Genomic DNA, 21,396 nt, shown 5'->3' with positions numbered 1-21,396 from the left:
ATTTTTATGTTTTACTTATTCAATTAATTTTTTTTTGAAAGCCAATGCGATAAAAAATCTTTATAACTCTATGGTAAGATGTGTTTTTTGTGTTAATCGTTTCGTATGTAATTTCATAAACAAATCGACTAGAAGTTGGCTTGAAATTATATAAAGAGCCAAAGTTAGATAGTAATAACAGTTTTTACACTACACAAGATACCTATCATGAAAATAGAAACATTGCGTAGAGTGGGATGAAATAGAAGAAATTGGGATTCAAAGGGAGAATATTACCATTGATGTGAATTTCACCTTTGCAATATAATTAGTTTTTCTCATTAAAGATGAAAAATAATTTTTAAACATTAACTTTTACTTTAATATGATCAAAATTTCCCATTAATTTTTGTTTTAAAAAAATTACAAGGTTATTTATCCTCTTTAATATATACAGGTAGAAAAAATAAAGTCTTTATGAACATGTAAGTATATAAGAAAATATAAAATCTAGTTCGTAAATTACTAAAAAGTCAACTATTATTTATAGAACCAAATATATATTTATATGGTTGTAATTAAATAAAGTGATATTAGGTCAAATGACATGACTGGAATTTTTATGTGGAATATTGTACCTGACCCAATACTATTGTGTTTATTTGCTTCTTAAGTTATACTTTATATGTTATGTATAACAATTGCTCAATCTTATAAAAGTCCATAAATAATTGATAGGATTCGCTCTCCTGAGATTTTTTGTCTACATATGTTTTTACTATTTTGAAAAAAAATCTCCTAGTACTATAAAAATACAATATTAACTGTCGTAGCCGATCTTATACTGACTAATCATCTTCTTACAAATGGACAGATTTGATTGGCTACAAAAAGTATTTAGAAACAATTCCTTAGAGGGGATGGAAAACAAGAATTAAGTTATTGACAACAACCATTTGTGTTTACGTGTATCTCTTAATCTATAAATTTAAAAAATTCGAATTGTACAATAAAAAAAAAATAAATCACTTATCAGTATATTACATAAGCAGATGTTAACGTCAATTATACATTATTAAATTTATATTGTTTTAATTCAATTACGGCCATATCTACTGTAATGCACCGGAACTCGTCAGCTCTCCGAAGTTAAGCCAGTAAGAGCCTTGTGAGTACTGAGATGGGAGACCGCTCGGAAAAGCAGGGTGCTGTAATTTTAAAAAATTATTGCTTTTAGTTACATTGGAAAAGAAGAAGTGACTAGAGCTGTAATCGCACTAGTTAATATGGCGACTGTTAAAGAAGTGGTGTCGGCAAAGGGGACTGAAGCTGAAAAAGTGAAGTTGGAAAATATTAATAATTCCACAGAAACCAAAGTCTTTGAATTTGCTAATCCCATTAGCGATACCTGGGAAAGATGTGCTATGAAATCCTAAGCTTAATGATAAATTAACTCAATAAATCTTTTATATTAGTTACATTCTATCTGTTTCCAGTGCGTAATTTTCGTTTCTAGTTTGTATCAAAAAATAATTCTTTTCATTGATTCCCCTCATATTTTAAATATCTTTATTCAACCCTTAACAACAATAATATTTTGTACAATCATTAAAAGAATAATTCTATGAGCTTTGCTTCCTATCAGATAGACAAAGCACATTTAATTATGTAGTTATATTGTATTATACTCGATTTTGTTTTATTGGGAGATATAAAAATATAGATAATTAATCGAATGTGTGTTGTTGTATACTTTATTTAAAAAAAAAACATCAGATGATCAGAATCTAATCATTTCTCTATATATACACCTATTTTATAATCCAGTGATCTTAAGTTTTTCGTTATATAAAGCTGAGGATACAACCAGACGTATTTGGTAAAGTTTGAAGTGGTTAAAAACGTGTGTGCAGCGATCAACAAGTCAACTAGTCAAGAGTTAGGTTACAAAACAGGATGACCACTAATTTGGAGCTACGCAGTATTTATGATACCACAGAAACCATAAGCTAAATTGAGGAGGTTATGAGAGCAACCCCTAAATTCGTCCTAATTTGTCAGGAATAAAAAAGGTGTCCTGAGAATTCACCGAATAGCAATTGACATGAATCAATTCATCGAAAAATCAAAATATTAATTTCTCTTAGGAATATCCATTATATATATTTAATTAAAATTTGATTATGTATGGATTAAATATATATTGCATATTATTAGAATGGATATCCCTAAAAAAATCATATTTTAATTTTTGGTTAATTGCTTATGGTGAGTTGCTTACGATGAATTCACAAAAACCAATAATAAACATACTCTTTTAATTTGATTTAGCTAATACATGTTCTATTATAGACAAGAGAATAATTGCTATGGTAATTTTGTTATAATATAATTAGCACAGTACGCATAAAATCAATGAAATTGAGTAAAATCAAATAGGAAGGTACATGACCCATAACCGTTTGGAACCCGCTTTGAAAAATTCAAAAAAGGGAAAAATAAAAAAAATTATAAAAAAAGGGACTTGATGATTTATTTTAAATAATGACAGAAGACAATTTATCCGGTGAATTTTGTGAATTTGGAAAGCCCAGTGGAACTGTAAAAGGTACCCTTGTTCTTCTTTGTTTATATCTAGAACGAATATCTCTTATAGAAATGAGCCCAAACCAACTAAATTATATGGCGGACGGTGACTCAGAATCGCTAGATGGTACAGCATTTATGGAGTGATTCTTAGTACTGTGCTCCATCCCTTTGCTTAGCTAATGTGACATCATATGCTACCCATTGATTAGAGATCATATAGAAACAGGTTATACATTTTCTTGTATCACCTCAAGGAAAAAGCAGTATTCTACTAGTTACAGAAACGAGCAAGGCGCACGCCGATTCAGCATCAAATGTTTCCAAAATAAACTTTTCTTTATATTCCACGTATAAATACATAACATCACTAAAAACCTCATCTGCCTCAACAAACATTGTTTTTGCCAATTTTGCCATTTTCTTAAAAGGGGGAGTTCCTTTAAAATTTCAAAGCGGGTTCATTTTCCCAATGCGGGGTTATTTTCCTAAAGCGGGTTCCAAACGGTCATGTACCAATAGGAATTTATTGTCATGTGAAAAAATTACATTTTGTAAATAGTAAATGTTTCTGTAGATATATATCATGAAATTCACTATGGTTTTATAGATTGTGATTGGGCATAATAAAAATAATTACCACAAAAGGTCCTAAGCGTGTGACACAAAATAGACAATAACAGTACAATTGTTCAGGGCACGCAAACTTATAAAATTTATTTTGAAAATGTAGAGATCAGACGGAACTTATAAATTAGGGAAACATTATAAACTTATAGAATTTAAATACGTAAAGCATTTTTATAATTTTTCAATATTTTCTATATTAACAAATTTTTTATGGATCGAATTCTGTAAAAAATATTCAAAACATATTATAAAAAAGTCTAGAATTGTATATTTTATCATAAAAGGCTTTTATCAAAAATACAACTAAAGCAAATATCTAGAAAATATTTTGTTTTTTAAATGTATGATTATAGTTAATTATATTGTTCATAAACATTACCTTATCAACATAGAACAACTAAAGTCTGCATGTATTCAAACCCTTTATTTTTTGGTAATTTTTTTAAATAAATATGAAATCGATGTATGTACATATTGATATCTCAAATTACCCTTTTTAAGTTATTTAGTAATCGAAAATACTACAGGCAGCTTAAAACAAACATTTATTGCAAATTTTAGTTGAAGCTTAGGCATTGAATGAGTTCAGATAGATATAAAACTTTCAACAAGTACACTGTCTTTATGTAAAAAATATGCTTGCCTTGTAAAACAATAAATGTACTTATATTTATATAAATAGAGAACTAATATTTCCTATGATGAGTTTTTAATGCAATAATCCAAAAACAAAAATAAAAATTTAGAGCTCATAAATTCTTATGCTAATTATTATTTTTAAAAAATACATATATTTAATTTATGTAAAAATAATAATAATTATAGAACATAAACAACAAACAATTTATTTTTTTAAAATAATCTAGTTTCAACGGTGCGACAGAAACCTCGTCGTTCAAGCATCTACAATGGAAGTTTCTGTAATTCTTTCTATTGCTATTTACCTAAATTTTTGTCGATCTATTAAAATTCTTTTATTCTAGGGTAGGAACATTCTCTCCGATTTTTAGCATCATGATCTCTTCATGTTCTGTTTACGTAGAACAGGTGCCCTTGGCCGAGTGGTCGAAGGGATGTTCTCATTGACCAATGGGCTGGGTTCGAGTCCCAGGGGCACCAAATTGTTTCTACTTTCTATGATGCAGTTGGAACAACTCAGATGATGAAAATGTCCACGGTAATCATTAAGTTGATTCAATGAAACTTGTGTGTGTCCAGCCACAAGGGGATTAGCATCTAGTGTAGAAACGCACCTCAAGGCCAAAAAGCAGTATCGCCCTTTGGTGACTTAATGATACATAAAAGTATCTAATGGGTACGGCCTAGTTGGAGCCCATGGCCGGTGCACTCTAGAGTGGGATCCTAGAGCTAACTAAGAGACTAGACGAAGTAGGGCAATAGAAGGTCTCGTGGACCCTATCCTACATGATTCTGTAACACGGTGGCCGAAACTAGTGGGAGACTGGTGGTCAACGCAGCCCAATAAAAACGCCGGGCTGGGGATGTGGTCGTGTAAGGAGCCGTGTGTGCGATACAGATGATTGTAGGGACCTTTGAGTCAGTACGATGATGTATCTCATCGGATTATAGATAACCATGCCCGTTAAGTATATCCGCTGTGAGGTCACTCTGGACGCGATTTGAGGTATAAATGGAAAACGTTCTCCTGGAGCCAAAGTCCAATGGATACGGCGGAGCTTGCTGCACCGGCAAGTGTATGGAGGGAGTTTTAGTGAGTAATAATCTCACAGTACCAGTTGGAAAAGGATCACACCCAAATCCCTCTGGTCCCTATGTAAGGTTTCTCCCTACCTCTTACTTGCAAAGAAAAAGAAAAAAAAAAAAAAAAAAAAATTTACGTAGAACCCGAAACTTTCTGAGGTTATATAACGAGAAATTACTAACAATATTTTATAGAAAAGAGTATTTGTCAAATACAATAAAAATAAATAATACTAGAGCTATAAACATACTATAAAAGCATAACTTTATATCTCGACATGATTTTAAATTTTTTTTCTTACAGTTTATATACGTTTATAAAGTTTTTGTGTGTTATATACTAGAATTTTATACCTTGATCTAAAAATGTAATTGATCTGCAAAAATATTTTAAAATAAGTTTAAAACAGTATATAGTGCGAGTCATATATACAACCAAAATTTTAAAAAACTCGGGACTAGACGATAACAGATCATATTCTTCGTTAGATATTAATATTTTAGATTTCTATATTAAAAATTTTATTAAAATGGTATATGGGTTAATAAGAATGAAAAAATACAATAAAATATATATCACAAGACAAATATATTAAGATTAATTACGTACTTTAAAATTTTAGTCTAAAATTATGATCAATTGAAATATAAATCATAGTTTTACCACTTTCTCATCCGGATATAACATTTATATCTATATATTATAATAAAAAACGGACATAAAATCTTTTAAATTAACCTTTAAATGACAATAAAAACCAAGGCGTTGGAATGACCTTCAATTTAGTTAAATGTAATTTAATAAAAATCAGGATATTTTACTCATTCTAATATCTAAATGAAACTAAAATTTGTCTTTGTTCATAAATAAGCATCTGCAATACGAAAAGTTAAATAACAATGCTTTGAAAAGCTATATGGGGCATTATATATATTTATGCTTTACTTATTATTAAATGGCTATATATGCGAATTTTTAAAGATAAGTAGTAATATATGAAATGTATAAGATACATTTGAAACTGCGATTAGTATAAGTAGAAATGTTTTTGCCTATACAAAAAATAAATCTACAGTTGAAAATATAATCTAAATGAAAGAGAAGTTGTAATGTTTTTAGATTTTTCAAATATTAATTCAATTAAGCTTTTATATGATTTATATTATCAGGGATAATATCAAAGTGTGGAAGAGTTTGTGTTCATACATTATAATTAATACATCAATTATAGTTAAGACGTAGTGTATTAAAATCATCTATGAAAAAATATATGAGGCAAGTAATAAATTACAAAAACACAAACGAGAAATTTTAATTTTTACTGCTAATATGTTAAAGGGCTTTTCTTTTAATGCCCTTTTCTTATTAAGATTTATGAAATTAGAGACATGTTTGTAGTAAGCAATTACATTTGTAATATTTTTACATAATAGAATTTTATACAACAAATCTTGTCATATGAGTTTGCATAAATCATATTGAAAAAAAAACAAAGATCAAATATCCAAATTTTTTTTTAAAATTTATTATATATTAAACTAGCACTATTTTTTAAGGTATACGTTATAATAAGCAAAAATAAAATGAACAATGAAACTAACACTTTTAAATCCAGGTAAAAACAAAACAAAAAATAATTTTAAAAGCATGGAACATTTTTACAAAATTCTTGAAGATAAAGACTTAGTAAAAAAATTTACATAAGCAGGAATTGTAATGCAACTTTCATTATTTGCAATTGTCCTAAGTGATGCTATGATGTTCTAGCTAATTGTTTTTAACAAATTACATATTTATTATGATTTTATATATTTTTTCAAACATTATTAACAAACCAAAATCTGCAATAAAAACGATTTTGTCGTTTATTGTCGTATGAGAAAATTTACGATATATAGAATATTTTAATTACGCAAAACAAATATAATGAAACGAACATTACAGAACTAAAAAAAATAATATCAGATATAATAGAGTCTCTTTATAAAGATGATAATTTTTACTAGCCGATAGTTTACTCCTAGAAACAAATTTATGTAAACAAAGAATCTTTTAAAAAATAATATTGTTGAGTATAGAAAGCTTTACATATAGTTATTATTTGGTTTGTTTATTCAGTTTGCCTACACTGCCGCGCATTTATTCAGGCCACCCCCTTCTTCAAGCTCTATTATGTTCTTGATTCCGGATTTACCTCGACGAGTTTTTATTCATGTTCAAAAATAATGCTCTTTAGTGTATTCATTATAATTCATTTTTATGTAACTTCAGTATTATTCTATAGGCCAATGGCATCAACATAATTGTTGTAATTTGTTGTCTCAATTCCGTCCCATGTCATTAATTATGGTTTTTTAAACTTTGAATTTGTGCATTAGGGCCAATTCATCTGATAAAATATTGTACTTTCTAAAATTTTCATGTTATACTTTGTGTAAAGTTTCCAGGTAAGTTATTAGTATTTCGTTAGTGTTATTTTTTATTTTTCTTGTCCAATACATGTATATTAGGCTTATATAATTGTTTTATTTCAGTAAAGATCCTCTTGTCTACCCAAATCCTGCGTTATTATTAGTCATTTTTTCTTGCACTCTGTTCGTGTATAATTATAAAATTTCAGCCCGTACTCTAAGCATAGTTCGAGGTAAATGGATCTAATTCGTCATTATGTCATATAGACTAATCGAATGATAGCCTACGATCGCATCATCTTGCTAGATGATCTACAGTCTTCATTTTTAATTTTACGCTGTCGACAAAATATTGCTAAGCATAAATGATATTCTTTATAGCCGCATGCTAGAATTTTTGTCTAAATATAATTTAGTGCATTAGGAGTAACTAAGGGCACTAATATTGATGAAAAACATAGAATATGTTTAAATATTTAGTTTACTCCGTTTAGTAAGATTGCAAATGTATATAATTTACTCTTTTGTGAAATGAAAATTTAGTTATAGATAAAATTTGTAATGTGGTGATTATATACAAACTTTAGATCTATAAATATCTTGAAATACTTTTTATAAAAACACAAAAAAAAAATATAAAATCCTATTAAATTTGGTCTTGCATTAGAAACTATTATGAAAAACAATAAAATTAAATAATAAATTAATAGAAAAAAAAAATCAAAAATACAATACAATAGAAAAGGAAAAATTTTAAAAGGATATGTAATTAAAGCAAAAAAAGAAAAGTTAAACATGTTTTTCGGAAAATTTGGCAAATAATATCAGAATAGTCATGATGAAAACGAAAAAGGGAAAATCAAATTTAAAATTAAAAATTTGTTTACATGAATAAAAGAATGTTTAATAAACAAATAAAAAATATTTTAATAGATAGATTCACACTCAGATTAAAACTATACTTTAGTATTTTTTAAAAAATCGTCAGGAATGTTTTATATATCGATAATAAATTTACTCAAAAGTAAATTGTCGATGGGGAAAAAAAGTCAAAATATGAAAGGATGTTGGAATTTTTAAAAAAAAGGTTTAATAAAATAAAAATTTCAGAATTTAAAAATATCGTGAAATTATTTAGATATATTAGATTTATTAAGAAAAGAATAAAAAGATTAATTTAAAATTTTTTATTAGATGCGAATATAAATATGGGTACAATTAAGAACCGATTTAGTAATATAAATGGGCTGTAAATAAAGCGCCAAATGTTTAGTTCTTATTCTATGAACTAGTTTTAGCAGTTTTCTTTTTTGTTTCGTTGAAAACTAGAAAATAATTATTAGAAAAATTAATGACAATAAAATTCCTTAGATTTTATTATGTGTCTATACCAAATAAATAGAGTGTGGGGCTGTTTTTTCATTACTTATATTGCCTTTCTTAAAAAAGACTAATTTTTTTTTTCACGTTTATTTTCAAAATTCATTTTTCGAAGTATTTTAAAAGAAAGCAAAATTATGTATCACAAGCAATATTATAATTAGAGCCATGAAATAAACTAGATTGAAATATATCGAGATGAGTTTACTCGTAACCCCGTATTTACTTTTATTAACAAAAGCAAAAATCCAAAGAATAAGATTGATAATTGATAAAAGTACAAAGTGATGAAATATTTCTCACAACTATTAGAGTTGACGTGTTAAAATCTTGAAATTTTTTTTGAAATAATAAATTCTAATTTGATTTTTTTTTAGTATTATTATGCGGTGTTTTATCTAATATACTCTGTCTAGTCTTTATTACTAAAAACAACCTAAATTTTGCTGTCTTGCATGAATTGCATTTTTTAATCAAATAAATTATCATGGTGTATTGAAATATTTAGTTTCTGTCAATTGCCTTTTCTTTTTAATAGTATCTTTAAAAATGTTTCTAGATAATATAGTAGCCAACCAAATCTATTCATTTGTATTATATGAGTGATCACATTTATTTAGCTGCCGAGGACTCATTATTTTTCACTTTTCTTTTTTTCGTGATATCAAACATGTTTAGATCCTTAATATTGAAATAAATAACATAACCTCTTAATACATAATGGAATTTTGCCTCAACAAATTTCGAAAAGCCAGACCTTTTTGGAAATGACAAACACACCTTTTTTTTAAAAAATAATTTTTAGTTTGTTAAGACAACATTATACAAATGACATGCATAAAAACATCATATAATCTTCTATCTACTACTTTACAAAGATCTTAATATATAATTTTTCTTTGTTTTAAATTTCTAAAGTAACTATTATAATCTTATCTTTCGTTATAATATTAAATTTATATTAAATGTTCTAATTTAAAATTATGTGTGCGTATAACATGCATTGACATTTTTAAAATAAAGTTTTTTTTTATAACCCTACTTCCAAAATATAATTAAAATTTTTTTTATTATTTATAAGACATTCATAAAAAATTATAAAATTACTAGCGTATGCTTTTCCATGTAAAACGAGATTTAAACATTATGTTTATTATACCTAATCTTTATCTTTTTTTTTTATTTTTTATTTTGGGTTTAAATAATAAAAGGGGCTTAGGGTCTAATCCTGATATTTTTTTCTTAAAAGAGAGAGCCGAGAGCCTTAAAAAAAATTATAGAGAAAGCAAGAAATTAAAAGTTTAATTTTAATGTAAGAATTTCAAAAGTTTTAAGTGCGCCTTTATAGGACTTATAATTATGAGTTTTTAATTTTTCTTCTCGGTTTATATTCTTCTATCTATCCGGCATTGAACAACCCGGTATCTCATCCCTCCCTTGAATATCGGATTTTAAAATAGACTACTTCATTCTTGTAAATTAGTGTAAATCCATCAGCATTGGAAAATCCTTTTTCATGCTTCACGATTTTATGTTCTTTATCATTCCAGCAAAAGCGTATGAGTAAGATCTGAGTCCGACAGTTATAAAACAGACCTGGAGTGTTGGTTTTTAGCAAACAGTCAAGGAAAAATTCTTTTTTTACCATTAGGTATAACTTTAAGTAGAAGCTTTTACGTTTTTTTCAACTCACCAATTATCCAAGTAGATTTATTGAGCGAATCATACATTTCTGGAGGTGATTTTATAAGTTTACTTTGATTATAACACTCTCATCCACTTGTATGGGGTGATCAGGGCTAAATTTCCTTCATGTTGTTTCATTGTCTTCAGATATTACTCCTATTATTACACTTTTTAGTTTCATTAGTTTTTAATTCACTATAAAATTTCAATCAGTATTATATTCATAATTTTTTTTCTTGCCACGAAGACATTATAATTATGTAGTCGCATATGTCTACTTTGAGTTGGTTTTTTTTAGACCTCCAAAACTGTTTTATTTTTATACACACCAAGTTAAACATCTTTGTCGAAAATTGTTATAATACGTAACATCGTGTATAAAACCATACTCTAAGAACATTTCAGACATATTGCTTTCTTCAAGAAATCCATGGCTGCTTTATTAGTAGAAAAAATATCTGATCTTGAATTTCTTAGTTCTCCTTAGTTTCTCATTTTAGGGGTTGTATTTTCCAAATTTAGATCTATTCTCGCAAACCTTCAACTTTTTTACGTTCAACGCCAAGGAATGAGCTCTAGCTTCGACTTCAAATTACCCTGGTGTATCTCTGCGCGGAAAAACGCAAAAAGTTACTCAAATTCTTACAGATAGATTATTTAATAAGAATACTGATGCTAAACAATAGCTGACTGTCTCATCCATTGGATAAAGGTCTGTGAAAGTTATTAAAAAAAATCAGTACTAACATGGTTCAATAAAGAAAACAAGGCATTTTTACTCTTCGTTATTCATGTAACTGTATATATTTTAATTAAAATTAGCTTTTTGCTAATCACTTGTCGCATGCAGTCGTGTAGAATAAAACAATAATTCTGAACATTGGAGAAATTGCTTCTAAATACAAATATATTATAGAATAAAAAACATATTAGTAAACATTATTTATTGCAAAAAAATATTTTTTACATTTTTTTATAATGTTTTCTATGAATTCTAATGTTTATGTACTAAAAAATATTTTTTTAAAATAAATTATGTACAAAAGAATTTTTATACTGATAATCGTACAATTTTTTAAGCAATATCAAGAAACCACTTCATATGAAGATAATTTTTGTAAATGACACAAAAAAACTAAAGAACGATAGTAAAACCAATAATATTAAGAATATGTAGAACGTTTACGCGTTTGGACATTTGTTTAATGATTTATATTTCAGATTCTATGGATAAAATCTCATATAAGCAATATCAACCCATGTAGTTATAACGTATATAGATGATTAATAAATATAAACTCTTTCCGAAATATTTATTTATTCTTTTATAAATATGTTGTACAATATAGTTAATCATTCCTTTATTTTAATTTGACCCGTACGGTATTATGATCATATTTTACGAATTTAAAAAAACGTCTTTTTTGATTATTAATTTTTAGATCAATGTTTGAACTTGGTTCATACTTGTTTTCTAAAACATACTTTTAATGACATTTCTCTTTACTACCACTGCATCCGTAGATTTTGTTTTTATCCATTCATACACGTAATAGAAAGTTATTATAAGCATTTCGAATTTTTTCAAATATTAACGTAATTTTGTATCGTAAATACGAACAATTGCTATTATAAAGATACATAATATACTTTTAATAATTTTTTTCGTTAAATTCATATGAAATATAAATAATAAATTATAAGATGTATTTGTCTCAATTATATTGTATTAGACCTAAAAACCCTGCATTGCTTATGAAATTGTTCTTAAAACTTTTAATATCGTGGGATATTTACGCTTAAGCTATATTTTTACTAGCTTTATCATCACGACGCCACTATCTTTAGAATTTGCATTTTGTACGTTTATCACACTTAGTCACATATTCTATCAGCATCTTCTCAATTTCATCATTTGCTCTTTTGCATTAGACAGACTCCAAAATCCTTTTCTCCATATGGACTAGACGAATACTTTGAGAAAGGATTGCATCGCTTGTGCCTTGCTAGTAATACATGTTTTTAATGTCAACAAATTCAAAAGCAAATATTTTGTTCGGATTTATGTGTTATGCTTAGTTTATTTAAAAGAAATTTATTTGCGTTAAATAAAAATTTGCACATCATTCTCTGTTGTTATTATTAATAATTTTATATTCGTAGCCTTTTGTTTATAAAAATGTAATGAAAAGTAATTTCTAAAATAAAATAAAAATTTTATAAAGAGATACGTGAAGTATACTATAAATCAAAAAATAGACATTATAAAGATTTTACAAAAAGAGACCATTGCTAAATTTAACAGGAAGATTATAATGTTAAAATTATAAAGGTTATAACCAAAATCGCTTACAAATCGCCAAACAAGAATTCCTTAAAATAAAATAATATCCAACAATATCCGTAATTTCTATGATGGAGATAACGAATTGCTGTATTAACGTAATCCTGCATTTTATAAAACATCTTAGAAATTAAAATAAAAATATTTTATTGATTATCTAAAGGTATCTAAAGCTTTAGTAAATGATTCGTGCATTTTAATTCCTTCGGTCTTGTTCAATATTTCTAGAATTATTGTTTCATCTAACATCATTTTAACATTTTGAAAGATTTTTCTTAATTTTACCTTTTCTACGTGACATATTTTCATTTCACTTTTAAATAAATTATTAAAAGCTTTAGGTAATTCAATCGAGGCCTGTTTTCTTAATCTAACTTCTATATTATTTCTCAAAATTTGTAAAAAATCATCTTCTATTTCATTTTTATAATCATTTATTGATTCTTCTTGTATTTCATTTTTTTTTAAAAATTCATTAAATATATTTTCGATGATTATTTTTCCTTTTTTTATTTGTTCATTTTCATAATATGTTCTAATATCTTCGTCGAAAATATCTTTAAGCTCTTCTTCCAAGGGATTTGATTTGATTATGTTTAAATCATAATCTAATGATGAGTTTTTTAACATTTCTCTTATTTTTTTTTGTTTCTTGCTCTTTTAACTTTCTCTTTTTTTCATATTCTTCATCTTCATCTGTATTTTTTTGTAGATTATTTTTTATAATATTGGCCTTTTCCTCTATCTCATTTCCATCAAGTTGAAAGTTTTCACAAATTTCATTTCTTATGAAATCTTCCTTAATATCTTCGTACACAAAACGCGAACTAGCCAATCCTGTAAATAATGATGTCATTTTGCAGACATTTTTCAAAACTTCGTTTTTATATTTTATAATATTGTTAATATGGTAATTTTCTGCTTCCTTTATAATTTTTAAGATACTGATACATCTGCTTTTTCCATCAGAACGAGATATCTTTTCATTATTTTTCTCCCGTATATATTCATTTATATCTATTAATGATTCCCAAATATATTCGTTGTTTATGTTTTTTTTATTAATATATTCTTCTGCATCCAAAAGTAGGCAAATTTTTATTAAATAACAATCTGAAAATTGAAGCCCTGACAATCTATATGATAATTTATTTATAATTTTGTTTTTATTATCTTCTTCATTATTTGATCTAAATATTATTTCACCTGTTGTGTAATCCAATTCATCTTCCTCTACAATGTACATATGCTTAATAATAAAATTAAAAATTAATTTTAATGCAGTTTCTTGTTTGTTCATTATTCTCATTATGAGAAATTCAACTTTGTTGTAATTTTTTAGTAATCTATAAAAAAATTACAACACATTTATAATCTTTTGTATTTGCTATAAAATTAATCTTTTCCAATATTTTCTTAATTTCATCAAAAAAATTATTGTTTATAAATTTTTTTTCACCATCGTCCTTGTTTGATTCATTTTTTAAATATACAGAATTTTTTGTATATCCATCAAAAAAGCTTATAGAGTCTAAGTGTACCTCTATTTTGAATTTTTTAGGCATTATCTTTTCGATTTTGTTGCGTGAAATTTCTAAACATCTAATTTCGCCCCTTGCCTCAATATGATACAAATCATTGACGTTGAAAATCCCATATAATTTTTTTAGTATTTTTGCATCGTGATGACCTATATTCCTTGTATTTACTTCAGCAAAAGTATTAAGTTCTTTATTGTCAAGATCGTTTATATCGAATTTAAACAAATAACACATGTTATGTATTATAACGCATAATCTAAAATAGTAACTAATATCGTCTTCGTTTCTGCGGTAACTTATCGTGGATTCTTGTTCACGAAACTTATGTTCGTTTTTTAAATAGAATTTTTCCATTTCCAATAATATTTTGTCAAAATAACCATCCGCTGCATAGCTATTCTCATAATAAATTTCAATTCCTTTCTTTTTAACTTCCTTTTAGCATTTATTTGATTTAACTTTTCTATAATTTTTTTCACGATACTATTACTTTCTCTATATTCATATTGTGAGTATGACAATAAAATGTAGTCAATGTTTAAAGTAGATGTAATCTTCTTTATGAATTTTTCTATTTCTTCAATAATATTATAAGTGGATTTGTTAGCATAATCAATAATTATATACCCAAATTCATTAGAAATAGTTTCATTCAAAATATTATTCACAAGCAAACAACATAAATTCTTATTATTTTCATTACAAGTAATTTGTATTTGGGTATATTTCTTATTTAGGTTGAAAACTGTATACTTCCTATTCTCAATTTGCTTTATTATAATTCCATTTATTTTGTTATAAATATTTATATTTGATTTTACAAACCAAATTACAACAAAAAATTTGATTATATTCATTAGGGGAAAAATAAAATTAGTATTTTAATTGTTTTAAAAATTTAAAAAAATTCTAATTTGAAAGAAATCGTAAAATTTACTGAAAATAAATTATCGAAGTTTTTTACTTAACATTTCAAAAATCTCATTTGGGTTGTACAAATCTTAATGGCTGTCAATAATTTTTCAATTTTTTTTGCAGAAATTTTAAAAAGAACAATATAGAAAGTATCTCGGCCAAAGTGCACTTAAGCCAATAACTATTATAGACTTGAAGTAAAAGTTGAAAAAATTTTCATTTGATTAAAGAATCAGTGTAAAAATTATTATCAAAATTTTTTGTACGTGTTCTCAAAGAGAGGTTAAAGACATGATTTTAGTGTTTTACTTAATTTATAGTACGTGTCAAATATCATTTAATAGATATGAGGATGATATTTGACAGGGGTTTCTACAGAAATACGAATAAATAATTATGATTCTTTATCCATAAGTCGAATAGACAGATAGAACATCTTTTTAGATCTTATTCGAATGCAAATGTTGAAAGTATAACATATCAAATGTCATCCAATTATTTATCAAATGACATTCGACACAAGATATTTGACATGTGACATTTGGACATTAAAGTCCGTAAATAAAAAACCCCGTGTTTTCTCATAACAGCTTAGCTTTACTTACAACACAAAATTATAGCGGTTTTTTATGCTTGTATTATTGCATCTTTACGATGTCCTGAATCGATTGCATCCCGTTGGAAATTTATTATGTACTATGTAAAGCATAAAAAAAATTGCTTGAGGTTATAATGAATGCAAACAATACGGTCTGATATTACTTTCTACGTAAAATTCACATTTGTGTTTATCTCCATATACTTTGAGTTTCTACAAAGAAAATCATAAAATACTAGCGTATGCCTTCTCGTTATATAAACGAAATTAACCTATTTATATATTGCATATTTAAATTGATTTTCCCCGTTTGGTCTGGAATTAGAAATTGAAAGATGTAAATTTTTATAAAAACAAAGAATAGCATTTAAATGAACTTTAAAAAGGACTTGAATGCGATTACTTTATAAATTCTGCTAATAGAACTATATGTAATAATTTTTGAAAAAGCGGGGGGGGGGGGGGTGTCCCTTTTTTAGAAAAATGGAGGAAAAACATGTTGAGCGGAAAACAAAAATAAAAGATCACCAAATACTTTTTAATATATTAAATATAAATATAATTATATTTATAAACATCATATACTACGTAAACATTCTGTTATATGTTTTCTTTACGATAAAGGGAAGCATTAGTTCAATATCTTCTACCGTCTAGTAAAATATATTATTTTGTTGAAAAAAAGTAAAAACATAAAGCATTTAAAATATAAGATTTTTATTTAACAGCAAACCAATAATAAAAGCGATAACCAGCCTTATTTTTATTGTCTTAGTGCTGTTTATAAGAACATAAACCTTTTTAAAACGTGTAATCGTTGATTAAAAATTATATATTGTATACTGTTACCAGAAGGAAAGCGGTTATTAGAGAAGGCTTTTTATTAGAACAAGAACTATATTTTTTTGGCATTTTTATTCCATTAAGATTTCTTAAAAAGTTTTAGTTTCGGATCTGCAACAAGTATGTTTCAGCATTAAACTTTAGTCTGATTGTTGACGGGAGAAACACAGTCGGTGACATCTACATTTGTTTTGTTCTAGTCTAAAAATTATTTGTAGGAGGCTTCTAATCCTTTTATTTGACGAATCCCTTCCTCCTTTTTAAAAAAGGGGCAAAAAAATCCGATTTCCCAATTTATTCCCAAATCTTCTCTTTCCACTAAAATTCAATGTGATAACTTTCAAATGGGTTTCAGTTCAATTTTAGACACAACGTATTAGAAATTAGATATTTAAACATTTTTTATATTTTTGTGGAAGGGTTAAATAAAATCTAAAAACAATTCTGACGACATTTTAGAACTGAGTTTTCCGAGATAATTACTAAAATGTATTAAAATATAGCATCAAAATTACAGTTATAAAATTAAAACATTAAATCTAAATTTGATTTTTATAATTACATAATAAGTCAAAAATATACTGTATAAGGTTTAAAAACAATACAAAAGAGGGTAAAAAATAAATAAGATTCTAGTGTATATATTGTTCTAGGCCTTCTCGTTTTGAAGGTTGGATCTGTGTGTTTTGTCTATGTTATGTGTACTTCCTCCTTTTTTGAGTTTCTATTTTTGGTTAGAATTTAAAAGGAGAGATTGTAATTTATAACAACCATAAAAATTATTATTTGCAAAAAATTAACTACTTCAAATTATTAGATAAAATAAAATAAGATAACTTCATTGTGTCTTTAATTCGGCTTTTGACACTTTATTCAAAATCAATATTGATTAAATGTTTTTGTAATTTTTATGTGGAAGGGGAAAATAAATTCTAAAAACAATTTTGACAATATTGTCGAGCTAAGTTTTCCAAAAATAACCAATATTCTATATAAAATACATATTATCATTATTAAATTAGACTTTTAAATTGATATTTGTTATTATTTAACACAATAAGATCAAAACACGCAGATTAAATATTAAAACCCCACAAAAGGAGGATTAAAAATTAAATAATATTTTTTATAATACTAGTTTGTGATGATGATATTGATAAACAAAAATTATTGAATAAATATAATAATAAAATAAGTAAGAAGACCGAGTTATTATAATAAAATTATAGACAAAGCAATGTATTTGCAATTGTGAGTTCATTTTTAAATAAAAAGTTTTCTGCTCAAATGATTTTGCCATCTTTTTTTTCTTTTTTATGCGCTTTTTTTAAGACACCCCCATGGTTGACGGCAGACAAGTTTTATTAAAGCATATCGTCGTCTTGGGATATGGGACATGTGGTAAAACAAGTATTTTAAATAGACAAATAAACCATAAATTTGACGAGAAATTGGAATCTACTATATTTACATCAGCAAATATAGAATATAAAGAAAAAAATTATCTAGTCAAATTGAATCTCTGGGACACCGCAGAACAAGACGAATTTAGTCGATTTAAACATTTGGTTTTGCCAAATGACCATTACGTCTTAATTTGCTTTAATGTTGACAATCGTAAATCTTACAGTGAAGTAACAAACACAATTATTCCTCAAATTAATAAAATTTACCCCGAGACGAAATATTTTCTGGCTGCTACTAAAATAGATTTAAGGGGTGACAAAAAGACACTTGAGAAATTGGCGAGTGAAGGAGACTCGCCCATAACACAGAACGAAGGAATGAGATTTTAAAGGGAAATAGACGCAGTGGCATATTTTGAAACGTCTGCCAAGTTGAATGTAGGAATAAGCGAATTATTTGGACAGGTGGCAAAGTACGCTATTAAAGAAAACTCTATGAAAGGCAGATCAACTGGGTGCAATTTTTTCTGTTCGTTTTCATGTTGCTAACTAAATAGAAATTAATTTAGATTTTTTTGAACACGGCTTGTTTAGTTCTTATATAAAATAAATATTTAACTTAACAAGTTTTTTTTATAAAAAAAGTTTAAAGAACTTTTTTTATATAGAGTGGTTTGATACTTTGGTCAATTTCCACTTTACACCCTCCCCCTTACATATATAAATACCAATTTTTAAAAAACATCCCTTTTTTTACAAAACCAAAATGTAAAAAAAAGGAGGAGAAAATAAATAATTTTTAAAGCACAAAAAAATAGTTTTATTTAGTTCCAATTTGATCATACTATAATTAAAACATAAGAATAAAACAAATTTAGGTATCATTTTTTCTAAATTGTGTTAAGATAGATGTCTAAATACATAAAAATATATTTATTTTCTTATGTCATTATAATTTGATTCTAATGCTTATAATAATGTTTTCATTATTTTTATGCTGTTTAAAACAGATTTTAGATTTGTTTATAATTATTATTACTATATATAAAAAATTAGTATTTTTGTTAATTTATTAGTTTTGAAAGACAGAAGAAGATTCAAAAACTCATATTGATGTTATTTAATTCATTCAAATGTATTATATAACATAAAAATTGTAAACTATAATTAATAAACTGCTATACAATTATTTTCATGAATTAGTTTAAACTTATTTTTAATTTATAACATCATAATTTTGTTATGTTAAATGTTCATTATATATATTCAATAATATTTCTTATTATTATACAGATAAATTTATAACAAGTACAGATTTAATCAAGTAGATATTAAAGCAAAGAAACAAAAAAAATTAAAAAAAAACGAAAATATAATTTGTTTATTTTTAGTTATTTTCTTGTTTTATAAAAATTTTTTAATGAGATTTTTCACCTTCCCGTTCTGTTCGCTTTAAATTTTGAAAATCAGGGATATTTTTAAAAAATTGGTATTTATATATGTAGGGGGGGGGGTGTAAAGTGGAAATGCTCCGTCGTTTTTAATTGCTATAAAAAATCGAACACTCTAAACATAAAATATTTACATAAGTCTTGTAATTTTCACAAAGCCTTGTATTCCTCTTCTTATGATTGATTTCACAAAAATGGTACAGAGTAAAAAAAAATTAAACTTTAAGAGTTTGTATACCTTGCGTTTTATTTAAAAAAAAAATTAAGTATATAATGTATTGACACTGATGTGAAAAAAATATTGACATGTCACGTGAGTTGCTTTATAAATTCCAAGAGGGTTAATACCATGTTACTTATTTGCTCATTAATACTTTAAATAAATTTGAAAACAAAATTTTAATTGTATAAATTGTAACTCTGTACATATTGAAAGGACTGATTGTTACTGTAACTGATGATAATGTAAAATGGCCCTTAATACAACAAAATAAAAAACATGTAGCCATATAAAATTCTTAAAAAGCCGTAATTTAGAAAATTTGATCAGGATCCTCTTAGAATGAATTAATATATATATATATTGTGTGATTAAAACTATATTAACATAATAGTTTGTTACAAAAGCGATGAATGCTTAAATTTATATCATTAATATTACATAAGATTTTCTCGTAAGTGGTTTTACTAGTAAGTATCTATGTGAAATTTGATTCTTTGACATTAGATACGATTAATAAGTATAAAGTTTTACATTTAAACTGCTAGTTATACATTTGTAGAGACAAAATTTATAAAATCATTGATAGCAAATATTGTATATAATTTTGACTGTAAGATATTGCATATAATCTATTCGACATAATGACTGAATGAGTGTTGTTTTTTTAAAGAAGAGAACTAGTATTTGTATCATAACACGATAAAATTTTACATAAATAATAGTTCATAACAAATCTATCAAAGAAGCCATTGAATGCACAGTTAAATTTAATATAATACAATAATGAACTTCCAAAAAAAAAAAGATCAAATCATAAATTCATATAATTCGTAATTGCAAAAAATGATATTAGAGTTACTTTATGTCAAGGAAATATTTTAAATATAAAAATTAAGTGTTTTAAGAACGTCATATACAAAGTATAACCTCATATACTATGTTTTTGTTATTTTTATATGAATTATTAATTTTGATTTTGACATTAACAAAAAAATAATAAAGCCCATTTTATAACTCGTTTATAATAATTAAATCATGAAAACAAAGATTTTATTGTGTTTTTGATTGAATTTAAAAAAAATGATATTATCAATTATATCAATATATGAATCGTGTTTTATTTGCTATATTTGATTTGTCATTACATCAGAAGAGCTTTGTTGTATTTTGTTAAGATTTACTCAACTCATTTTCCCTTTATTTATTTTAAAATCACACCTATCACGCTTTTACTTTGTTTTTAATTGTTTTTTATTTTCAAAATAGATACTCGAAAATTTTGTGCTTCATTCTTATAAAAGTTTCTGCGTCATAAATTTATTAAATTTTAACTGAAAGTTTTTGAGTTTTTTCAACACTATACTTTTTCATTTCAATATCTAAATTAGTTTAAACATAATATCATTGACACAACGCAAAATCAAACAAACAACGCTTAGCTATTCAACTTTTAGAATTATATTTTAAACAGAAAATAGATAATACGGACATTTATTCTTATAATCGCGTCAATAAAACTACTTAATTTTTATTTGCTCGAGTTTAAATATGATTTATATATATATTTTTTATATTTCCTTTCATGACAAAAAAAAATTTAGATGTTCTTGCGAAAATGTGCTTAATATATGGTTTTAAAACAGAAATAATTCCTACGTAATCACCTGGAACGACATTGTG

General features: G+C 25.8%; 2 protein-coding genes and 1 non-coding gene across 3 annotated transcripts; 2 read left to right on the top strand and 1 right to left on the bottom strand.

The window, feature by feature from the left end:
• The first annotated feature begins 1,079 nt into the window (after positions 1-1,079).
• On the top strand, positions 1,080-1,196 carry VNE69_05801. The gene has a single exon (XR_010573997.1). It is a non-coding gene; the product is annotated as a 5S ribosomal RNA (ribosomal RNA).
• An 11,696-nt stretch (positions 1,197-12,892) lies between these two features.
• On the bottom strand, positions 12,893-15,137 carry VNE69_05002 (uncharacterized protein; the record flags this gene model as incomplete). The annotated part of the gene is made up of 4 exons (XM_065473478.1): positions 12,893-13,373; positions 13,405-14,062; positions 14,106-14,715; positions 14,760-15,137. The coding sequence occupies 4 exons, from the start codon at positions 15,135-15,137 to the stop codon at positions 12,893-12,895; spliced, it is 2,127 nt and encodes a 708-aa protein (XP_065329550.1).
• A 2,839-nt stretch (positions 15,138-17,976) lies between these two features.
• VNE69_05001 (Rho Ras-like GTP-binding protein) lies at positions 17,977-18,432 on the top strand (the record flags this gene model as incomplete). The annotated part of the gene is made up of 1 exon (XM_065473477.1): positions 17,977-18,432. One exon carries the CDS (start codon positions 17,977-17,979, stop codon positions 18,430-18,432), a length of 456 nt encoding a protein of 151 aa, XP_065329549.1.
• Positions 18,433-21,396: the final 2,964 nt, after the last annotated feature.

The sequence above is a fragment of the Vairimorpha necatrix genome, chromosome 5, assembly GCF_036630325.1.
Source record: "Vairimorpha necatrix chromosome 5, complete sequence".
In the NCBI taxonomy this organism is placed as follows: Eukaryota; Fungi; Microsporidia; family Nosematidae; genus Vairimorpha; species Vairimorpha necatrix.
This window is presented reverse-complemented; position numbering and strand designations above follow the sequence as displayed.